At 40.8% G+C, this 21,227-nt stretch overlaps 2 protein-coding genes across 10 annotated transcripts in view; one reads left to right on the plus strand and one right to left on the minus strand.

Moving 5' to 3' along the window:
* Positions 1 to 19,464, plus strand: part of ITGBL1 (integrin subunit beta like 1) — a 215,140-nt gene extending 195,676 nt beyond the window's left edge. Inside the window, exons 9-11 of one of the 2 annotated variants that reach the window (XM_042930028.1) lie at positions 6,867 to 7,013; positions 14,550 to 14,663; positions 15,146 to 19,464. In XM_042930028.1, coding sequence (XP_042785962.1) covers positions 6,867 to 7,013; positions 14,550 to 14,663; positions 15,146 to 15,237 — 353 coding nt within the window. In that variant the 3' untranslated portion in view covers positions 15,238 to 19,464. Of the gene's footprint in view, positions 1 to 6,866; positions 7,014 to 7,109; positions 7,439 to 14,549; positions 14,664 to 15,145 lie in introns of those variants that run through there. The other variant, XM_042930031.1, reaches the window with a different exon arrangement.
* Positions 18,391 to 21,227, minus strand: part of FGF14 (fibroblast growth factor 14) — a 631,433-nt gene continuing 628,596 nt past the window's right edge. For 7 of the 8 annotated variants that reach the window (XM_042930040.1, XM_042930037.1, XM_042930038.1 and 4 more), the window contains one exon: positions 18,391 to 18,582. In XM_042930040.1, the coding sequence (XP_042785974.1) occupies positions 18,482 to 18,582 (101 nt within the window). In that variant the 3' untranslated portion in view covers positions 18,391 to 18,481. Of the gene's footprint in view, positions 18,583 to 19,749; positions 19,880 to 21,227 lie in introns of all 8 variants that reach the window. The other variant, XR_006200047.1, reaches the window with a different exon arrangement.

Below are 21,227 nucleotides of genomic sequence, written 5' to 3' on the forward strand. Positions count from 1 at the left end.
CTTTATGATGAGAAGGGGACATAAAGAATGAAACGTGACTGGTATTACATGCCAGGAAGGCATCAATGCACGCCCTGGGTACTAGGTGGAGAGTGAAAGATTGAAACGTCCATCTTCAGAACAGGAGAAAACAACATGTCTGTCTTGGCTATCATAAAGCATTAGCTACGGAGGTTTTGGAAGGAAGTTGGCATCATATGAATCAGCAGTCCTGTGCCTCAGAGGAGTGAAGGCTATGTGTTCAAAGCTTTTAGCTTCCCCATGCTGTGGCAGCCAGTGGTTGACAAATATTACTACCATGAGTACGTGAAACTCCTTAACATCATCCCTCTGGTGTGGCTTCAGAGGAGAATGAAGCAGAATCACTAATTTGGGTCATTTTCTCAGTGCACTACCAGACACAGAGCTATAGTTCACACGGTCTTTCACGGGGAGGAATGAACTAGAACCCTGTGCAGCCAGTGTGTGGCCAGAGAGCAAAGCAGGGACTGCCTGAGTATTTTAGCAAACAAGGAATAAGTAAAATCAAACACATCCGTAAACCTACCTAATCAGCATGCACCTGAGAAATAATAACTAACACTGTTTATCCCCTCCTAACAATAACGCTGGAGATGATTAAACCAGTTCTGGTAGGCTGGGGTAAATTAGCAATTGTACCTGAAGGTGAATGTAAGTAATTACATAATTTTAAGCGGTTCCGTTTTGATTACACCAAAATCACGACCTGAAAATGACTGGCAAGCGGAAAATCAGTATGAAGTAAGACCATTCTTCATTTAACTAAATTATTGGTTAGTCATGTTCAATGATCATAGACCACATGTAGACCTTCTCAAAACATCTTTATTAACAATAAAAATTGTGTGTGATCTGTAAATGCACGGATTTTTTTTAATCAAATAAGTCACTACTGAAAAGAAAAACAAAAATGCTGAGTCCAGGGTGATAGTCCCTAAGTATTGCTCACTTTTTAGTGGATTATGATTTTAGGATTTCATAAACAAAATATATATATCCACGCATTGGCTCAGGTGTGTCTAATTGTCTTAGCCGAGCATAAGCTTAATCAGAGACCTCCCTCCTGTCCTCCATTTACCCAGGATGAGAATAAGAAATGGACTGCTTATTGCTTTCCTTCTTTCCTCTGTGCTCCTGGAATAAATGCTGCCCATGAGTCCAGTTGAAGAACAAGAAGGGGTAATGAAGAGCCACCTCTTAATTACACAATCAGTTCACATTTCTCCTGGGAGTTGTTTAGTTCAGAGCTGCAAATTAGAGAGCATACCGCCGAGAATATGAACGTGGCGACCCCCAGGCGCTGCTGGGTTGCTCACATTGGCAAAGGCCTCCACCCACTGACTCAAGCCAAGCCTTTCGTAGCTAGGGGTCGCAGTGCGATTTGCATCTTAAGTTACTGCAGAGATAGATAAGGAGGTGACTACCCGAAAGCCATCAATGTCCCACACACCTTCTGTATTCACTTCTGCCCTTCCAGTGTGACTTTTATTGTCATGCTCAGAGAAAGCCTCCGGTGTGTCTATCAACTAGGGAAAGAAAAAGGGGAGAGAGAAAAGGGCAAAGACCAAAGGACACATACATGCTGGCTGTGTCCCATCGGGTTTTCTTTGGAGGACAGCAGCTATCCTAGAAACTAGGAAGGGATTTTCTCTTGTATCTCACTTATTAGAGGTAGGTCCTAGGTCAAAAGGAGCCTGGGTAATCAAACATTTTCAGATGGGCATATTATCACCTCCCTGAAAAAAAATGAGTGTCCTCCTAATATTAACAAGGGGAAAAGCATATGGGGCAGGCAATATGTAGTATTTGATGCAAAGAGATCCACTCCTGGGTCCGTTTCCTAATTGAGAAACATCATTGCTGTGGTTTAAGGAAATGTATCTCAGAGCCAATGAATTTCACTGGGAAAGGTCTTTGTCTAGAGCAGCACTGTCCGATAGAATTTTCAAAGCTAATGGGAATGTTCTGTATCTGTGTCATTCAACACAGGAGCCACTGGCCACATGTGGCTACCAAGCACTTGAAATGTGACTTATGCACCTGCGAAACTGAATTTTAAATTTTACTTTAATAAACTCAAACAGTCATGTGTGACTAGTGACTACTATACTGGGCGACACAGGTCTAGAGCATCCTTGGTGAGAGAAGGGAAGAGAATAGGAAGAAGAAGCAAGGATGAGGATACCAGATGCAAGGAGGTAAGCATCTGGGAGAGGTGAATGGCTCTCAAAGTGAAAGTCCAATGGAAAATTACTCACCTATGTGAAGACTTGAGAAGTCAAGTGGAGGCCAATTTAGTGTACTTCATATGGTTTATTAGGCTGGATCTTTCTAAGGTTCATTCTAGAATGACCCACTATACATTTATTATACGAAGATAACTTACCATTATGGATTCTGCCACCCGGCAGGCATGTTCTTACTGAAAGGTGTGCATGATACTCCAGTACATCTGTCACTGCTAGGTGTTTCATTCACAGGCATAAGCGACAGCGTGGTACAGTTGGTCCGGCAAAATCTGACTGAAACTACTATTATAGTCTTTTTTTTTTTTAACTCTCAGTTTTCAGGAACATTGCACTCAGTAGGCCTCCTTTATGGAATACTTTCCTTTGTCATTTTATAAAATCATCTCGTTTTCCTCCTTCTTTCCTAGGTGTTCCTACTTGTCTGACTTCACCTCCTCTACCCTAGCCCTAAATATGGGAGTTTCCCAAGATTTATTTCTTCCTAGATGGGTTCATGAACTTTCAGAGCTTTAAGTGCCATCTATGTTTGGCAAGTCCAGAATGTATAAGCTTAGCCCTAACCTGTCCTCTGAGTACCAGATTTGTGTCATCTGATTACTTGACCTCTCTACATAGTTGTCTTCAGAGTATCTCAGACACACAAGATTCAAAACAGAACGGATTTTCTGCTCCCAACCTCTCCGTCCCGCAGTTTCCATATCTAGCAAATAGCATCATTGTTTATAATATTTCTCTAGCTAGAAAACTAGTCCTTTCTTTCTCACCCGCCACGTCCAATCCAATAGGCACCTGCCACCAAAGTGGATCTCTGTCTACCTCTCTCCATTAGTACTGACACCACCTCTGTCACCTTTCACTTGGACCACTGCAACATCCTCTCGCTTTCCCCACACTCCGTGCCTCCCAACACACCTTAACCTCTCTCACACAGCTGCCAAATTGAATTTGCAGATTGTGAGTTATATCATCTCACTCTCTCGCATAGCACCCTTCTATGATTTCTCATCCCTCTTAGAATTGAAACTTTTTACCAAGAACAAATAATTTCCTATGCTCTCATTCCTGAACATTTCTCCAGCTTTGCTATTTATTCCATTTTTTCTTACTCAATTTTCTTCGAACACGTTGACCTTTTTTTCACTGCCTATAACATGCCAAGCTCTTTCTTATTCCAAGAACTTTCCATTAGCTTTCCTAGAACATTAGCTTTCCTCTCTGGCTTTGTGTCATCCCTTGGGTGTCACAGAGCTCTTCTCTGACTACTCCAGTTAACAGTGTTCTCACTGTTGAATACAGTAGTGTCCTTTTTAGTTGTCCCATAGCTCCAATGCATTTGTTTGTTGGTCCTTGTTTTCTACCCTTGTGGGCTATAGGAACCATGAGAGTGGAGCTAGTATGGTGCCTGGTACCCGGTAGTTTCTTGAATGGATGCCTATGTTATTAAAGCTTATTAAAAAATTTTTTATTGAAAGGTTTTCAAAATTTTTAAGAGAAGCCATGTAGATGGCAAAGCAAAACATTTGAATACCAATGCATTCTGACCATTGTCTGGGCTAGATGCCAACTTAATTTTGCAGAAGGATGTCATGAATGGGCTAATAAATGAAAAACAATCTCCTATTTCCTTGAATATAAATTCTACATTAAATTACTTGCTGTGAGGAGCCATTTAGTTATTCTCAGTGATATCCTAAGTTAAAGGGAAAATGGCTTTCTCTGCAATAGGGATTAAATGATTCCAATTATGTCCAATTGATGGTAATTCCTACTAGCCCAGGGTCAGTAAGAAACAAGAGCATTTGGAAAGTCCATAGCTTGATGTCCGTGGTCCACAGAAGCTCTTTCTCAATTTTTTGTATCCCAGGTTATCTGCCTCCAGAGATGGACAATTTTTTTGAACATCTTAAATAGATCTCACTTTAAGAGGACTTTTGTTTTATTGGTGAAGTCAAGATATAATCAATTTAGTAACTATTTTTTGTGTATGTAGCTCCTAGGGGGCACCAATTCTCTAACTTCACTCCACCCTACTGAACACAAAAGTAGAACAGCCATCCAAAAACTGTCCATTGTCCTTCAGTGGCCTATAATAATGTCCTGGATTCAGTTTATAGTTCTAATTTGGGATTTGGGGGTGGAGGTGAGGGAATGAGAAGGAGATTTAAAAAAAAAAAAACAAATTATTTCAATCTAGAAGATCTTTTTGTTTGTTTGTTTGTTTTTTGAGGATCCACTATGTCTAAGGCAGTGTGCTTGGACTCTGAAGGATTGCAGTGATGAATCAGAAGTGATTCCTATTCTCAAGGAATTCACAGTCAAGTAATGGGTTTATTTGATACATAACTGGGTATCGCAAAGTGGAAGACACTGTTCCACAATAGAAGCGAAAAATAAAGTAGTATAGAAATTCAGAGGAGAAGATGAACTTTACTTGGTGACCTTAGAAAAATCTTCACAAAGGTGTAGTCACCTTCCCTGAGCTTTGAAATTTATCAGGAGCAGGCTGTGTCAGGTTGGAAGAATGGATTCCCATCTCGACAAATGCAAGAAGTCAGAAAAGCCCTGGAAATGTACAGGGACAATGAGCAGATCAGTTCAAATGGTGAAGTGCATGAAAGGGGAGAAGAGGAGAGAGAGAGAGAGAATGAGGTTGGAAAAGTTGGGTGTGTTTCAGGAACCTCAAACATAAGCAAGACTAAAGTAGGTGACCTTCATCCCACAAGCATTAGGAAGCTGCATGGGGCTGGTTCTCAAGGATGTATGTGAGTAGACTCGTGCTGTGGGGAGCGGGGAGCACAAATGTTGGAGAGTGACCTGATAGAAGGTACTCTCAAAGGTTGATGATGGTGACATGGTGGACATTTTGGAAGGTAGTTTCAACAGGTTCTGGCAACTCTTTAGAAGAGGGGAGTAAGAGAGATTCAAATGTGATTCAAAACGTTTCGAACTGGGTAACTGGAAGCAGGGTTGTGCCACTGAAAGAAATATGCAAAACAGAAGAGCAAGTGTGGGAAAGAAAATTGCATATGTAAGTCTAGAAGTATCAGTTTGGATACTAGTGGAATACAGAGTAAGAATCATGGGAGTGGCCTTTAGGAGGAATTTAGAGGCTGGAGATATAGCCCAGTAATTATTGCAGTTATCTGACAGCCTGTGATTTATGACTTTTTCAAAAGAGAGATCAGAGAAAGAGAAAAGAAGGTTAAGAATAGACAGTTGGGGTGCCTGGGTGGCTCAGTTAAGCATCCGACTCTTGGTTTTGGCTCCAGTCGTGATCTCACAATTCGTCAGTTCAAACCCCATGTCAGGCTCTACGCTGGTAGCGTGGAGCCTGCTTGGGATATACTCTGTCTCCCTCTCTCTCTGCCCTCCTCCACTCACTTTGTCTCTGTGTCTCAAAAAGTAAATAAATGAAAATAAAAATTTAATTTAATTTAATTTAATTTAATTTAATTTAATTTAATAAAATTAAAATAAATAGAAGAGACAATCAGGGAACACCCACATTAATGGGATTAGGGGAAAAAATGTGGAAAAATGGGCAAAAGAGAAGTGTTGGAAGGAGACGGGGGCGTCCAATGTCATGAAAACCACTCTAGGAGAGACTTTTTAAGAAGAAAGTGCCCATGAATGCCAAGCGTATACCTTAAACTGTGTAGCAGTTCAAACTACCTGTCATCACTGCCGTGCTTGATTTGGTATGCCCTGGTACCTAGCAAAATGCTCCGTTCATAATCAGTAAAATTTTGCCAGACATATAGTTTTTTGGTGGTTCTGTCTGGAGATCTGGCTGTAAGGTGATGTGCATATAGGTAAAAGAATAAAGCATTGGTTGGAAATAAGAAATTAAAAGGGGACGATGTGACAGTGTAATGGGGGTGTTGGCGGCCATTAGACAGACTTCTATGCCGGTGTATGACTGTCATAAATACGGTGTTGTATACACACCCCAAGACAAACATCCCCAGAACTGGGAGCCAATGACAAAAACAAGTGGAAAAAAATTCCCAGACAGGAGTCAAAGCCTCAGGCTGTTTTTAACATCTGTACCATAAATCTACTTACACTAACATCTGTTCTTCTTAGTAAGGGGAGAGGTACACAAAGTAATATGGCCATAAGCCATTCCCCTGGAAGTTAACCTTTTGTTTTTTATTAGTAAACAATAGGAAAGCAGTCAATAAATGCAGCAAGCGATGGTGACGTGACCAGCCTTGCAAGCTGGTCTGGACATCCCTGGTGTGTACAATTAGGAAACGCACCGAGACGTCGTACTGACAAAAATGCAAATGAGGAAGCATTTGGTACCAAGAAGGGTTGATGAAACTCCATTTTAAATTGTCTCAAGGTTTCTTTCTTTCTTGGTCCATCTCCTATGCTGCATTCAAATGTAGTATGTTAATCCGGAACTCCGTTGTGGAGTTCTTTTCAACAATGACATGCCAAATTGAGTCTGTATAAAGGAAAGCACGTTCGCTTGACAGGAAATGAGGTCCTATGGTTTGCATATTTCTTTCTTAAAAACTGTGATTCAGCTGGATATTTACCCACCTCCCCCTCTCGCCGCCCCTCCCCCACCCCGCGATTGCTTCGCAGGCCACGGCACGTGTTCCTGTGGTCGCTGCGTGTGTGAGAGAGGCTGGTTCGGGACGCTCTGCCAGCACCCGCGGAAGTGTAACATGACGGAGGAACAAAGCAAGAGTTTGTGTGAATCAGCAGATGGCATATTGTGCTCGGGGAAGGGTGAGTATCTCCTGCCGGAGCTTGGACTGGGTCCCTGTTCTGACACATGGTCTGTACAGCCGCACGTACAACCTTTCACACGCCTGCGTTTTGCAGGAATGGAACCACTCTTGCTTGTACCAGACTTCAGACTTGAAAGGTAACCGCAGGAAGTTTGGGATCTAAGGAAATGAAACGCGTGGGAAGGTTTTCCTGCAAAAAGGGCCTCAGCCGCTTGTATATATCCTCATTGCTGAGTGACACAGAACTAAGAATTGCATAAAGAAGAAAAGGCAACAAGATACAATGAGCAATGAATGGAGTGAAAAAAAGGCAAAAGGGTAATTGTTGAGTTCACCTGCGACGTAGCACAGCCCAGAACTCGGAAAAGCGATCACAAGTATCTGAACTGCCAACAAGCACGACTTTGGGAACTTCAGAAGCTAGATTAGGTAGATGGGTGTGTGGAGGAGGGGAGGCTTGAGGGTGGGAGAAAGACACAAAGAGAAATAAATATTTTGTTTCATGAAAAAAAGGAAAAAAAGCATATATGTATCCCCAAATTCTGGTGTCATTTTCTTTGGCCTAAAAATCATTAATATTCCAACCAAACATGTATATGTGTGTGTGTGTGTGTGTGTGTGTGTGTGTGTATACATATATATATGTATATATATGTATAGTATATATATATGTATAGTATATTTATATGTATAGTATATTTCACAATATATATGTGTATATATGTATATACACATGTGTATATATATATGTATATATGTATAGTATGTATATATATATATTTATATATGTGTGTGTGTATATATATATGTATAGTATATATCAAATTAAGCTTGCATGGAAGTTGTAATTTGCAAGTCAATTGAAAAGGAGCCACCAGCTCAAACATTTATCAGAGAAACAAATTCCAGAAGAAGAGTCTCACCCATTGCCCCCACCCCACCCACCCCACTGCCCGAGAAAAGCAGAACAGATTTTTTTTCTGAGACAGAATATGAATAAATTACATTTCAGATACCTTGATGTTGATGTTTCTGTATAAATTCTGGAAAGGACTTTAAAAATTCTCCTCTCATAGTGCATATGGGCCCGTCTAGGAGGCTGTCACGTTCCTCCCTGCCAGTGCCTAGAAAAACACCAGGAAGGCTCTGGAAGCTTGCCTGATTCTCAGTAATGTTCTGGAGCTGCCCTCTGTGGAACTAGATGGCATGGAGCAGACCAGCTTCTTCAATGCAGCGGCCTCCTCGCAGAACAGACAGCCCCCTCCCTCTCCTTTTCCGACAAGGTGCTACTGGACATGAAACGCCTACCCTGGGTCTGAATTAGCACGTAAATATCTTTCTGAAGGAGATAGAGTCAAGCAAAGAGAATGGCTGAATAGGAGGTAGGGGTTTCTGAAGCAGGAGGTGCTGTGGGGCTGTGCCCCTGGACAGTGGCTGTTCCTTTACCCATCGCCAAAGGCCAACGCTATCAGGTGCAAAGAGGCTTTTTGGCATAACTCCAGAGATAAAATCAGATGGAATGCTGTGACCACATGTGGTTCCTGGAGGAAGGCTGAAAATTGGAACAGGCTCAATTTTAATAGACAGCCGTGCTTGCCCTTGGTTCCCAGGAACGCTATGTTTGAGACCTTGTGCTTGCCGTGGTCTGCCAAGGAGGCCGTGCCTTCAACCTAATGCAGTGACAGCCATCAGGTGACAACCCAATGGGTTTAAAGCAACCTCTTTGTTCCCTGGTTATTCTCTTAACAAATTCATTCTCATTCCAACTCCCCGAGGAATCTAGCACCAGTTTGGCTTTCGGGGGAGGAAGGGTTTTCAGCTTCTGGAAACACTTGCTTTAGGTTCGAGCTCTGTTGGGAAAAGCAAAAGTGAGGGAAGGAATGGTGGAGAAGGAGATTGACAAAGAAAACAGGAAAGGAGGTGGGATGGAATAAGCCTTCGAGGTTGGAAGAAGGAGGGAAGAAAAGAAATGTTACCAGATCAGAAGGTAGTGTCCTGCATATAACAAAGCAGTGAGAATGACTAACCTGAGTTAGATTTCTTCTTTCTTTTTTTTTTTATGTTTATTCATTTTTTGAGAGAGAGAAACACACACACAGAGTGTGAGTGGGGGAGGGGCAGGGAGAGAAGAAGACAGAGACTCTGAAGCAAGCTCTAGGCTCCAAGCTCTGAGCTGTCAGCACAGAGCCAGACACGGGGCTCAAATTCACAGACAGTGAGATCAGAACCTGAGCCAAAATCGGATGCTTAACCAACTGAGCCATCCAGGTGCCCCTAAATTTCTTCTTTCTGAGTACAGCTCCAAACACAGAGCCCTGAAGCTTAGAATTTTTTAGTTGGTCTTCCATAATGCCATTATCATTGGAATACAGATATTAATTTTTTATAGAAATTGTACAGAATGAGGATGCCCATCTGCATTGAAACATTAGTATGCTTGGGGCACCTGGGGGGCTCAGTCAGTTCAGTGTCTGACTTCAGCTCGGGTCATAATCTCACGGTTTGTGAGTTCGAGCCCCGCGTCAGGCTGTGTGCTGACAGCTCAGAGCCTGGAGCCTGCTTCAGATTCTGTGTCTCCCTGTCTCTCTGCCCCTCCCCCGCACACGCTCTGTCTGTCTCTCTCGCAAAAATAAATAAACATTAAAAAAATTAAAAAAGAAAACATTAGTATGCTTGTTTATATTTGTTGACTTCAAAAATCAGCCACTTTGTGTGTGTCTGTGTGTGTCTGTGTGTGTTTTACTAGATACGCTATTGAATCATCAACATTGTCCACAAGCAGGCCTTGGCTAAGTCATATCCAGCTACAGGTACAGGAAGAAAACACAAAGCCAAACATCAGTAGCAGTCTGTCATTCCTACATGGAATTTCATACAAAGAGGAGTAGTTTCTTTTGAAGAAATGAACATCCTTTTTAAAGCCATCACTTTCTGAGCAGGGTCTTACTTTCCAATATCATAAATGTAGAAAGTGCAAAACAAACAAACAAACAAACAAAAAATGTTGACTAGATATTGACCCAAAGGCATCTCCTCGAAACAAAACACAACAAAACAATACAAGGAAATCTCTCTGTGCTTGATGCCTTTTCAAATTGTTTGCTTTGGGTGATGGAAATATATCCAGAGATCAATGAAGGGTTGAAAGTATATTTGTCTAAACTGTTTATCCTTCAGTGAGTGGAGAGGTTTAGAGTCATTAAACTCAAAGGGGAATGTACAAGCTGCCTAGAGGGTGTACTTTTTGAGGCTGGTGTTAGTGTTGATGGCGGACGTGCGTACTGTAGGCAGCAGCTGACTGTGGGCTTCTTTCTCTCCTCCTGTTCTGGAACCATCAGATTATAGAGGAAGGGTTATGGAGGAAGAGGGGTCAAAACCAAGATCATGAAACCGTAGGCACAGAGGAGAGTGGGGCTACAGGAGTTTTTCCTGTCCCCACGAAGGATGCCACCCCATCTCCACCCCAACAACCACAGGAGAAGTAGTGCAGGAGATAGACTAACATAACAGCCTTCTAACATGGTGGCGAAAATGAGAAGGCTGTTCCAAGGTACTTGACTAGGGCCATGTATTTCTCAATCTCATGGACTTACCAGAAGTGTATGTACTTTTTCTCAAATTTGTAAATGAAACCCCCTCACCCTGATTATCACAGAGGAAATTGGAGCCCTTCTTTTTGTCCGCTTATGATGGGACAGAGGCACCGGGTAAGCCTGAGTTCACAAGGCTGCCAGCTCACAGCCCAGAGCCAGCCGGGTGTGTCCACCAGAAAGACAAGTCCAGAACGTGCGCTTCCCGTGAGCTGTGAAGAAAGTTGTCACCCCCGGAGACGATGAAGAAATAGCGTTTATTTCTTTACAAATTGATAGCCAAGACAATAAATCACTCCATAGAAAAATTTAAAACAAGATACATTGTTGTGACCTTCATAACAGATGGAGTAGTTAGTACAATAGTGAAAACTGCCTGCGGGGATGTCTGGTTGCAGCATTTTGTCAGGCTTGATGAACGGAAAAGAAAATCCAACTTTATTAATGGGGCAGCTAACAAAGGTGCCTTGCCCTTAGACTCAAGTTGTTTCTGTGAATGACCGAGGGATGAGCTTAGAGCCAGGTCTCCCCTGAGTTTAGCCACCTTTGCAGAATATGTGACATAATTCATAGGCTCTTTGGGGATTTATTTATTTGGATCCAAGAGTACACAGTAACCTTTTTATGTTCATAACTTCAAGCTAGATACAGGCTGTCGCCTGTAGTACCCTTAAAGATGCTGTTGTGTGACAATGAGTGTAATTGCAGATCATTGACTGTCTCCTCGAGCTCTCCAGGGGTACATACTGAGTCCCACATCAGCCCTGGAAGTCCACGGTGCTCACGCCCACCCACCTGTCCCACCATCTACCCCACCCCTGCTCATCCTCCACCACCAGGAAAGGGAAAGGGTACCAGTGGCACTTCAAAACCCACCTTGGGCTGGTTGCCTCACCCAATGTGGCTGTCTCGTCAGAGCCGAGAACACACAACTTATTTTCATGAAATGACATGAAAGTTTTTCCTGTGAGAGGCATTACGGATAGATAGGTAGATGGGTACAAAAAAAGACCGAATCAGATTGAAATCTTGGGATAACTATTGTTTCTGGGCCATGTGGTCATGAGAAATCCTCTTCTCCTTCCTGTACTTCCATTTTCTCATCTTTGAAGAAGGCAGAAGAATTTGATTTCCTTCTCCTTCTTAAGTCCTAAGGATGTTATGAAGACAAATGAGAAAATGTGGCTGGTTACCCAGGAATGGAAGCCAGTAAGAAGCACAGAAGGGAGATTGGAATCTTCTTGGGGGCCTTACACAGAGAAGGAAAATAAGTGGGTTAGTGATGTTGTGGTCCTGAGGTAACTACCTGAGAGTCCTACCAAAATGGGCCGGCTGCACCCTGTGGCTGGACTGGTCTCATGGGTGTGAGTGGGTGCTGGCCAGCTGAGCTCAACACTTGATCACCTCTTGACAGTCAGGTGGCCTATGTCTGTCTGACAGAATCTTCTCCCTAAGTTTTTCCCTTTGCAAAGACAGGCAATTTGACCTCTAGCTATTGGTGAAACCAGCCAGAGCACTCCACAGCAAAGGCTATAAGAGGTCCTGATAACTATCCCACTGTGTATTTATTATTACATGCTAGGTTATGCCTAGTCTCACCAGCCATAGAAGAATTTCCAGCCTCTAAGTTGCACTGAGAATTGACAAACGGGAAGGAACAGCACAGCTGGGGATGATGCTGACTGAGAAAAGCTAGTTTTCAGAGAACACACAGAAATCAATGCCCATTTTTCATTCTAAGTATTTCAGTAACTAGTAGACGTTGGGGACTGAAATTTACTTGTCAAACAATCTATCAATGTCTACTATATTGACTTTAGCTGAGCTTTCCAGTTAGGAAAATACTTTGATATGGCTGGAAGCTAAGTATTTCAGCAGCTATAGCAGTAATTAGAAGAGTTCCAGAATCAAGGGAAAAGTTTGAAAATGAAATGTGAGATCTCATGAATTGTGACCAAAAAAAAAAAAAAAAGATATACTAGGTGTGACACATGAATATCACGGATATACAAAGTCATTTGCTTCTGCTGCTTTGTAGAAATAATTTTGCAATGCAAAGGAGGTACTATTTTAGAAACAACTAAAAACAGTCAAATTCTTCAAATAATTGAGCTTCCTCTACTCATGGAAGTAAGGCACTAAATATGGTGCCTTCTGAAGAAATTTCAATGAAAAGTCAATGGCATGCCCCAAGTTTTCTTTGTTGCAGATAGATCGCTAACCATGTGCTAAATGAGCAGTTGAATGTTGAACATTTCTGTGCCTAAGAAAATTGAAAAAAAGTCTTTAAAATGAAGATAAATAAATTTCTAAAGTAAGGAAACACTGTACCTTGACATGACCAGGAAGGAGCCACCCTCCCTCACAGACGGACCAGCAGGCTCAGTGACTGGCAGCAGCCTGCCAGTCACTCATCAGAAGTGACAGTTGTCTGAATTGTACTGAAGACTGTGTAGATCAACCCAGACCCTCAGGAAAACAGTCTAGACTAAATGAAATCATGCTGTGGTTAGGCAAGAAGTTAATCAGTGTAAACACAGTTGTCAGCGTATCACTAATTCTGACTACTCCCTTACCTTGAGAAGTGTGACAAGGAATGTCACACATTTAATTTGGCCATTGGGGATTCTTGTAGCTAAATGCATATGCCAGTTTCCACGTGAAATATCACAAAGTGCCTAAGGCCTGGGACACGTTTATACAAATCCTTTGATGATATCTGTGACAAATGCAAATTCTTTTCTGTAACCACTTTACCCTCCAGCTTGCTAACTCATTTTGCAATCACTAATGTTTCACGGAGGCACTAATTCGTGATTGGTCCCAGTACGTTTTGAACTGAGCAATATGGAATTTTGTTAAATATGTCAAAATACTTCTTCTCCTTCACATTTTCCTAAAGTGATTTTTGATCTGAAAAATTTAGTGATACCCTTCATTTAGTAAAAGGAAATCACACTGGGAAAGAAAAACCAATCCAAGGAAACAGAAGAAAAGGGGAGGTCCTTTTTATATGTGCTTCTGTTTTAATTTTAAAGTTCTCTACTGCTGCTATGTAAGTAATTTTGCCGTGTGAGGGTTTTTTAGCCTGTTGTGTAAAGACGTGTAGACGAAGAGAGCTTTCTTCTCTTTGTGACATCATTTAATTCATGTATATTCTTTTCTTTTAAATAACCGTTCATAAAATTGTTTTCCAGTAGGTCAAAATAGTTTTAATAACAGAAGAGGATGTTTTTCATTAGGGAGGAAGGACAAAGGGGAAATGGGTGAAGTAATGAGAAAGTTGGTTAGACCCAGAGCCTCGGAGGAGATGAACATTTTGGGAGGATCATATGTCTCCTCGACCATGGCAGGAGGCCCCGAGGGTGAGATCCGATAAGTCACATGAACACAAGTGAGCGTGTGTACGTTTTGAGCACTTTTATGAGCCACCCTATGCAGCACTTTTACGAGCCACCCTAAGAAAAGCATGCAGGCAAAAATCCAAAAGGAGCGGCACAATAATTTAGTGGTACTTTTAATTATAAAATGCATCCTTATTTAATGGACCTTACCATTCAGTTCCTTTGAAGAGCAGACACTTTTAAAACATGATTCAATTAAGGGGGGAAAAAAGAATAAAAGAGGGAAAAAATCATCTATTTTTGAACACCTTTTCGGAAGGCCATCTCTAAGAATCAGCACATTCTGCTCTTATTGACATTTCAACCAGCCCGGGCCATGGAACATTTGCTCAAGGCTAATTGCAACTGTCTAGATCCATAATGAAGCCTTTCCCAGATGACCTTTATGAATGACAGTAAGTAAAGCTCCCCTCTGAGCAACAGGCTCTTCGATAAACTTTTACCTTTGGAAGGTGGGTTATTAGAAGCCCGTTGTCCGTGTGTTGCCGATGTTCTATTCTAGTCAGAAACCCTTAGTGATGATGCCCTTTGTGATTTCAGGTTCTTGCCACTGTGGGAAGTGCATCTGCTCTGCTGAAGAGTGGTACATTTCTGGAGAGCTCTGTGACTGTGACGACAGGGACTGTGACAAGCACGACGGCCTCATTTGCACAGGTGCAGTGTGACCTGCTTGGTTTGCTCCACACTCCCGGTTTGTGAGAAAGACAAACGGCCCCCCACCCCACGGTGCTGCCCGTGGCTGTGTGTGTGGTAGATACTGCTGTCCCAATTACCAAGTCCTGATAGATGGTTAGACACGTGTGCTAGATAAGTTAAAGGCGAAGTGGGGACGTAGAGAAAGTTCAGCTGGAGTGATACAAGATGGTCACTGCTGAATGGATACTGCATAGTTGGTGCTACCAAGTAGGTGCTGTTAATCGTTTGAAGGATCAGAGGTCCCATAGCTGTTTAATAAGTTAATAGCAACATGGCCGTGCAGTAAAATCTGCAGAGGATGAATGAAATGGTTTTGGTTAGGAACGGTTATGGTTTATAGTAACATACTTGAACTTGGTGCATGGTTTATAGTAACATACTCGAACTTGGTGCCTTTTGGTCATGATGATGACCCCCCCCCCCCCTGTATTTTATTGCAGGGAATGGAATATGTAGCTGTGGAAGTTGTGAATGCTGGCGCGGATGGAATGGAAATGCGTGTGAGATCTGGCTCGGCACAGACTATCCTTAATGACCCCGTGGGACAGGACTGCATTCTTATGTTTGTAGGCCATTAGGACACATAAACGCAAAGGAAACCATGTATAATCACCACTAGGACAGGTCAAATAGACTATTGCATGTTTTTCTATTTCTGAATGCCTGAGTGAAGGCTGGGCACCCATTAAAAAACAAGTTAGGCAAAAATCTGATGTAAGTAAGGCCAGAAAGAATTTTTCCTCCAGAATTTACACCTGTGGTTCTCAACAAGGGTGACTTTGCCACCCCAGAAAACATTTGGTGACGTCTGCAGATAATTTCGATTGTCACACTGGGTGGGCTGGCAGGGCATGCTACCGGCCTCTAGTGCATGGAGGACACAGATGCTTCTACGAACATCCCACGGGGCACAGGACAGCCCCATGACAAAAAGTTCTCTGACTCCAAATGTCAATAGTGCCAGAGTTGAGAAACACTGAATTACATGGTGGTTAGAAAGGCCACAAAAAAAGTGGTCACAAAAAAAACCACATTTGAATCTAAGGAAAAGATATATCCTCACATAAATCCATCCATCATATTTTTTCAGATTCCTTATCACTCAGCATTTCCATTTGGAATCAGTAAAGACAAACGGGCACAAGGGCTAGTGTCGGGGGTGCTAAAGGCTGGATCACCAGTGCTTTTTAAAGAAGAAGACTGGTCAGGTTTAGCCAGTAAGTCATGCGTCTGGTCTCACTTTAAATTCACAAAAGAAGATTCCCTTATGAAGGAAGTATGAAAAGTGTACAATTTAACATTTTTAATAAATAGTGACGTTAAGTTGCTTACAATCTGTGTCAATATATATTTACCTACTGATGATTAACAACAACAACAACAAAATGAATTGGTATTCAGGGGCACCTTCTGTTACTAGATCATTTTGTAAACTGGGCAGGGAGGGGTTAGGTGTAAAAGGAATTTGATTTCTCACTATTTTAAATTGCGTCATGGTAACTTGCCTTTTAGAAAGAATATCTAATTGGACATAGGATGGGCCTGAAATATGCATTCATTTCCCTTAAAATATACTTATTTCTAAGCATACATTATTTACTGAAAAAGCATCATGCAAAGAAGTCAAGAAGAGATACTGTGATCAAATGGCACCAGTCTCAAAGCTCAGAGGATAAAAAAAAAAAATCTAGAAATGTCTTAAGTAGAAATTACAAATATTCACTCAGCGATAGGAACAAAATGTTTATTTTCTTAATGGTGAAATTTTGCTCTGTATGAAATTCACATTGAATTATGAAAATGTACAATAATTAGGACTTCCCTTACATATTTACAGTTAAATCTACTTACACACATTAGTTTAGGCAACCTTTAATTATTTGGAGCTAAAAAAACCCACTTTTTTTCTAAATGTGAATTATATTTTGTAAAATCCTAGAGTAATGTAACAAAATCATTTCCGCATTGTTTAAGATGAAAATTTTTACTTGGAAATTTTACTTGATGATGTAAATATCCTAGAGTCATGGCTTGGACTTTATTAAGTCAAATCACCAAAAAATAAGGAAAATATGCATTTGCCGAGTTACTTAAAAATTTAATATTGAAAGTTATTTAAGAGAAAATTTGTCTGATGCTGACTTTGATAGTACTAATAGTGTTCTCATACTTTAATAGATTTATAAAATTGTTATCTCTATCCTGAGATGATGGAAGTGCAACCATATTAGTTGTATCTCTATTATTGAGTATGTCCGTTGATATATCAGTTTTGTAAAACGAGGGAAATATAAGCAGTTCAGAAATCATATAGATGATATTCTTTCCTCCTCTCTCTCTAATCATTTTTAGCCTCAAACAAACATATTGTAATTATTCAGTAGCAGTTTTGATGACCGGACGATGTGCAATCATCAGAATTCACTACATCACGCACACTGCAGAACTCTGCTTTCCATAAAGGACCAGTTAGTGAATACTTTAGATTCTGTGGGCCACTGACCTCTCTGTTGCGTGTTCTTCTCTGTTTGTTTGTTTTTAACACTTTAGAACTATAAAAGGAAAAACGGAACACTCATTCTGAGCTCCTGGGCCATACAAAAACAGACCGCATGCTGGATGTGGCTCCCAGCTGAGCAGTAAGTAGTTTGCCAGCCATGTTCTACTGGAGATGCCCTTAATTCATTCCCTTTGTCTTATCCTGTATTCCTGGGTGCGTCTTAGTTTTCTCCTAACTCCCTCTGTTTGTTATCCCTTTGTATTAACAACTAAAATGAAAGGGCTTCAATTTTTATGTTTTCATGTAAGGAAAATGTCCTCAGCATGTATGTTTTTTTTTTTTTTTTTGAGAAAAGGTTTCAATATGGAGAAATTATTATACTATGAAGATTGAAATGTGATTTGTCCAAATTTTTTGACAAGGCTGAAAATACAGTCAGCTATATTCCGGGTTCATTTAGCTACAAATTATTGAACCAAAACTGAGTGATAGCCTAAGTCACATGGTACCTAATCTCTAAGGAATATTTTTCTTTTAAAACAGAAATATTTTCTTTTTACTTCTTTCTGTCTGCTATATTTCATATGTGTGTATGTGATTTTGACTCTAGCAATGCAAACATCAATAGATATATTAAGAAGTTATTTAATTTACATGTTTAAATTGGAAAAAATAAAATATAGTTACATGTAAAGACGTAAATCCTACCCTTCTTCAATGTGATTTTGTATTTTGACTTTCAATCCCGTTACTAAGACAAAAACTCCCTCTTTCAAACAAAGGCAGGGCAGGAACCAACTTGTAACGGGTGAAAGGGGAAATGTGCGAATCTCTTCGGCTTGTTCGAGTTCCTGTGACAGGGAGATTAACGTCAGTTGGGAAGGGATGTGACAGGACACGTTTGCTGCTGCTGTTGGCACGCACCATGCTTGTTGGCAAACCATCACCGAGGAATTCTTCCCCAAGGACTTTTCAATATAATTCGAATTGGGTCCTAAGACCCAAGAGGACATTTTACCCCATTTTCTCCCTGCACCCTTCAGCTAATCCAAATGCCTGCAGCACCTTGAAAGGAACGGCCTCCACCACGTCAAATACAAACACAATCTCTGCCAGCAAACATCGGCATTAGACCGAATGATACAGAAAACTGAGAACAAATCAAAACAAATCACAACTCAGCCTTTGTTTGCAGACTCCCTGTCAAAACTTTGAAGCCCTACTCAGTATCCAAGGGTCCACGGGCCCTGTGTAACCCCCTTGTAAGCTAAGAAACTTAAGCTGGGAATTGTATTTTTCTCCAAAGCGATACAGTTCTCATCCGGATGTTGGTATATCGGCATTTAGCCAATTGCTTTCCCTGGAAATAGTCTTGTTCTGAAATAAAATTGGAAATAGTTTTCAATTATTTTCTTTCTTTCTAAAACGGAACTCTTAGTCAATCTCTCCCTGAAGCATTAGTTCTCTCTGTAATATTAGGACTAAAACCTTAAGTGAAGTGATACGCACGTTCTAACTTAAGGAACAAGAAGTTTTCGTTGTTTGTTTGGGTTTGGTCTGTAAAAGAAAACCAAATCTAACATTGGTCATCTCGAAAACATCTGACTGTTTTAATGCTTTAGGCATTAATTGAGCAACTGGGCAGGTGTGCTAAAACTACTCCCTCTGCTCACTCTCCAGGAGGTAAATAACGAGAAGGATTCCCCAGGAGGTAATGAGAAGGACTGCAGCAGGAGTCTTGCAGGCCCCATGTGGAGCTCCTAACGCCACCTCCTACCCCAAAACCCTCCGGGCGAGCACACATTTAGAGCAAGGATCTCTAACGTCTGCAGGATTTGTAAGGACATGTTGCTCGGTCCCATTTTACTCTTTACATAGGGTGCACCACCTGCATCGCTTCTGCAGTTTTTCCAAGTAAAGTTGTAGCAAAACATTGTAGAAAGCAAACTTAAAATAAAACCGGTGTCGCCTGGAATATCAAAACAATGAACATTCCCGAGCATTGCTGAGGGATGGGTGAAGCCATCAGCTACCATAACAGATCAGTAGAAATAACCCTCCCCTACCAGATATGCATGCAAAAGGAATGTGACATTAGAGAGACTCGATGCAATTGACATATGTACATGGAGGTACAAAACACACAGTCTGTAGATACAAATGAATTCCATCGGATTTACTATACAGAACATTGATAATGACAGACTGTACTTACTTAATAACAGCAAACTTAATTTTTGAGGGGAAAACTGGTGGAGTCTTATCCCAGAAAAATAGCAAGAGAGGTATCATCAAAGAGCTAAAATTTTCTTTGGCATGGTAAAGGGGGAAATTGAGTGTACCAACTTATTTACATGATATTTCTCTATATTTGTGGGTGAAGCGATGCCATTTTGTTACATAAAGTTGTTTGATGTTTTGTAATATGCCTTCATATCAATATTTTATTCAGTATGTTGTATGTGTGAATACAACAAATGGTATTAAACACAGAAACTGTACAATGCAGACAAACTCTTTGTATGTAAATTGAATAATACATACCACAGTTCTTGATACGTAGGTCCTACTACATGCAGTTCACCAGTGCTGTCCTTGTCCCATGCAACAGGTGAGACCAGACACAGAGGAAACGGTCTAATTTACAAATAACAAGGACCCGTCTGCAATATGTCTAAACATATATTAGAAGAAAGTATTTGACATCCATTCATAGGGATAAATGCCCTTAGAGACAACTCATATAAAAAACAAAACAGAGATGCACATTTACATAAGTCTCAGTCATTTACAAAAATAAATCTTGTCTTAATTTTAACCAATTAACAGGCTTGCAGTGGGAAAAAACCAGCAAGTAGGGCTGATTACCAAAAACAAATAGGTGGGGTTGTTTGGTGTGTGTGTGTGTGTGTGTGTGTGTGTGAGAGAGAGAGAGAGTTGGGGCGAGCGGTGTGTATAAGCCCATCTAATTGGAATGTCAAGTTAAATAATTCATAGTTTGCCACATATTATAGAATATATGTCTTCCCTAAATAGTTGGTTCATGAAACTCATCTAACATATTTTAACTCATCCTGTTGAAAATGATAGGCCTTAAGATGGTGTAACAGGAAATCAAGAATGGTCAAAGGAATGATTTTGTTATGTTCGTACTTTAGCATTATTGACAATAAATCTACCCAAACGTTATGCTAACTTTTTATTTATTAAAATGAAATCCAATATGAAAATGAAGTAAGCATAAACAGTTAAATTTATACTAAATCTTTAATCAGCTAAGCAGGCCAAAATTTTTAAATGCCGGGCAAGGGCTGTCATGGAGACTTAGGAAAGCAGTGACAAAATAATTTCCAAGAAAATACAGTGCAGATGGGGGGAAATGGCGACTGGGTCAGCCTTCCACGTGGAAATAATAACAAGAGGCCAGTACATAATCCCACATAGAGTTTTCTATAAATGAGGTTCAGTTTGGTCTCAGTTAACTCTTCGGAGGAGAAAACATTGAATTTTATTAAGTATACACAGAGCTAACAAATATATTTCCAAACAGTTTCGTATCAAACATTTTGAAACTCTTTATATCCAATACCGAACGTTTTGCTTGGTTTCTTCCTTGTGCCGTCAACTATATTCATGGCCTTTCTTAGCAGTTGTCTTCCCTAAGCTCAGAATTATGCAAAAGGAAATTAAGAAAGCAAGATAAAACAAATGCAAATCAACTGAATGGACCGAAAACCTGATGTGTGAACGTGTTGGTTTGCCTTGAATTTTATCCAGAATAGTTCAACAGACTGCATTCTGAGATCATGGCAAGGCACCTCTACCCCAGCCACTGGGCAACTGGGGCCCCAAGAAGCTGAGTTACAGGTTTGGAGTGGCGAAATACACAGTACCTGACTCAGCATGCTGAGCTAAAAAAAATATTTTTTCCTAATAATATGTCCAGTTTTAAAAACTTGTCATTAAACACCAAAAATATTAAAGTCTAATTTATAACTAACGTTTGCATTGCTGCTGCAGAA

This window comes from Panthera leo, chromosome A1, assembly GCF_018350215.1.
Source record: "Panthera leo isolate Ple1 chromosome A1, P.leo_Ple1_pat1.1, whole genome shotgun sequence".
Lineage (NCBI taxonomy): Eukaryota > Metazoa > Chordata > Mammalia > Carnivora > Felidae > Panthera > Panthera leo.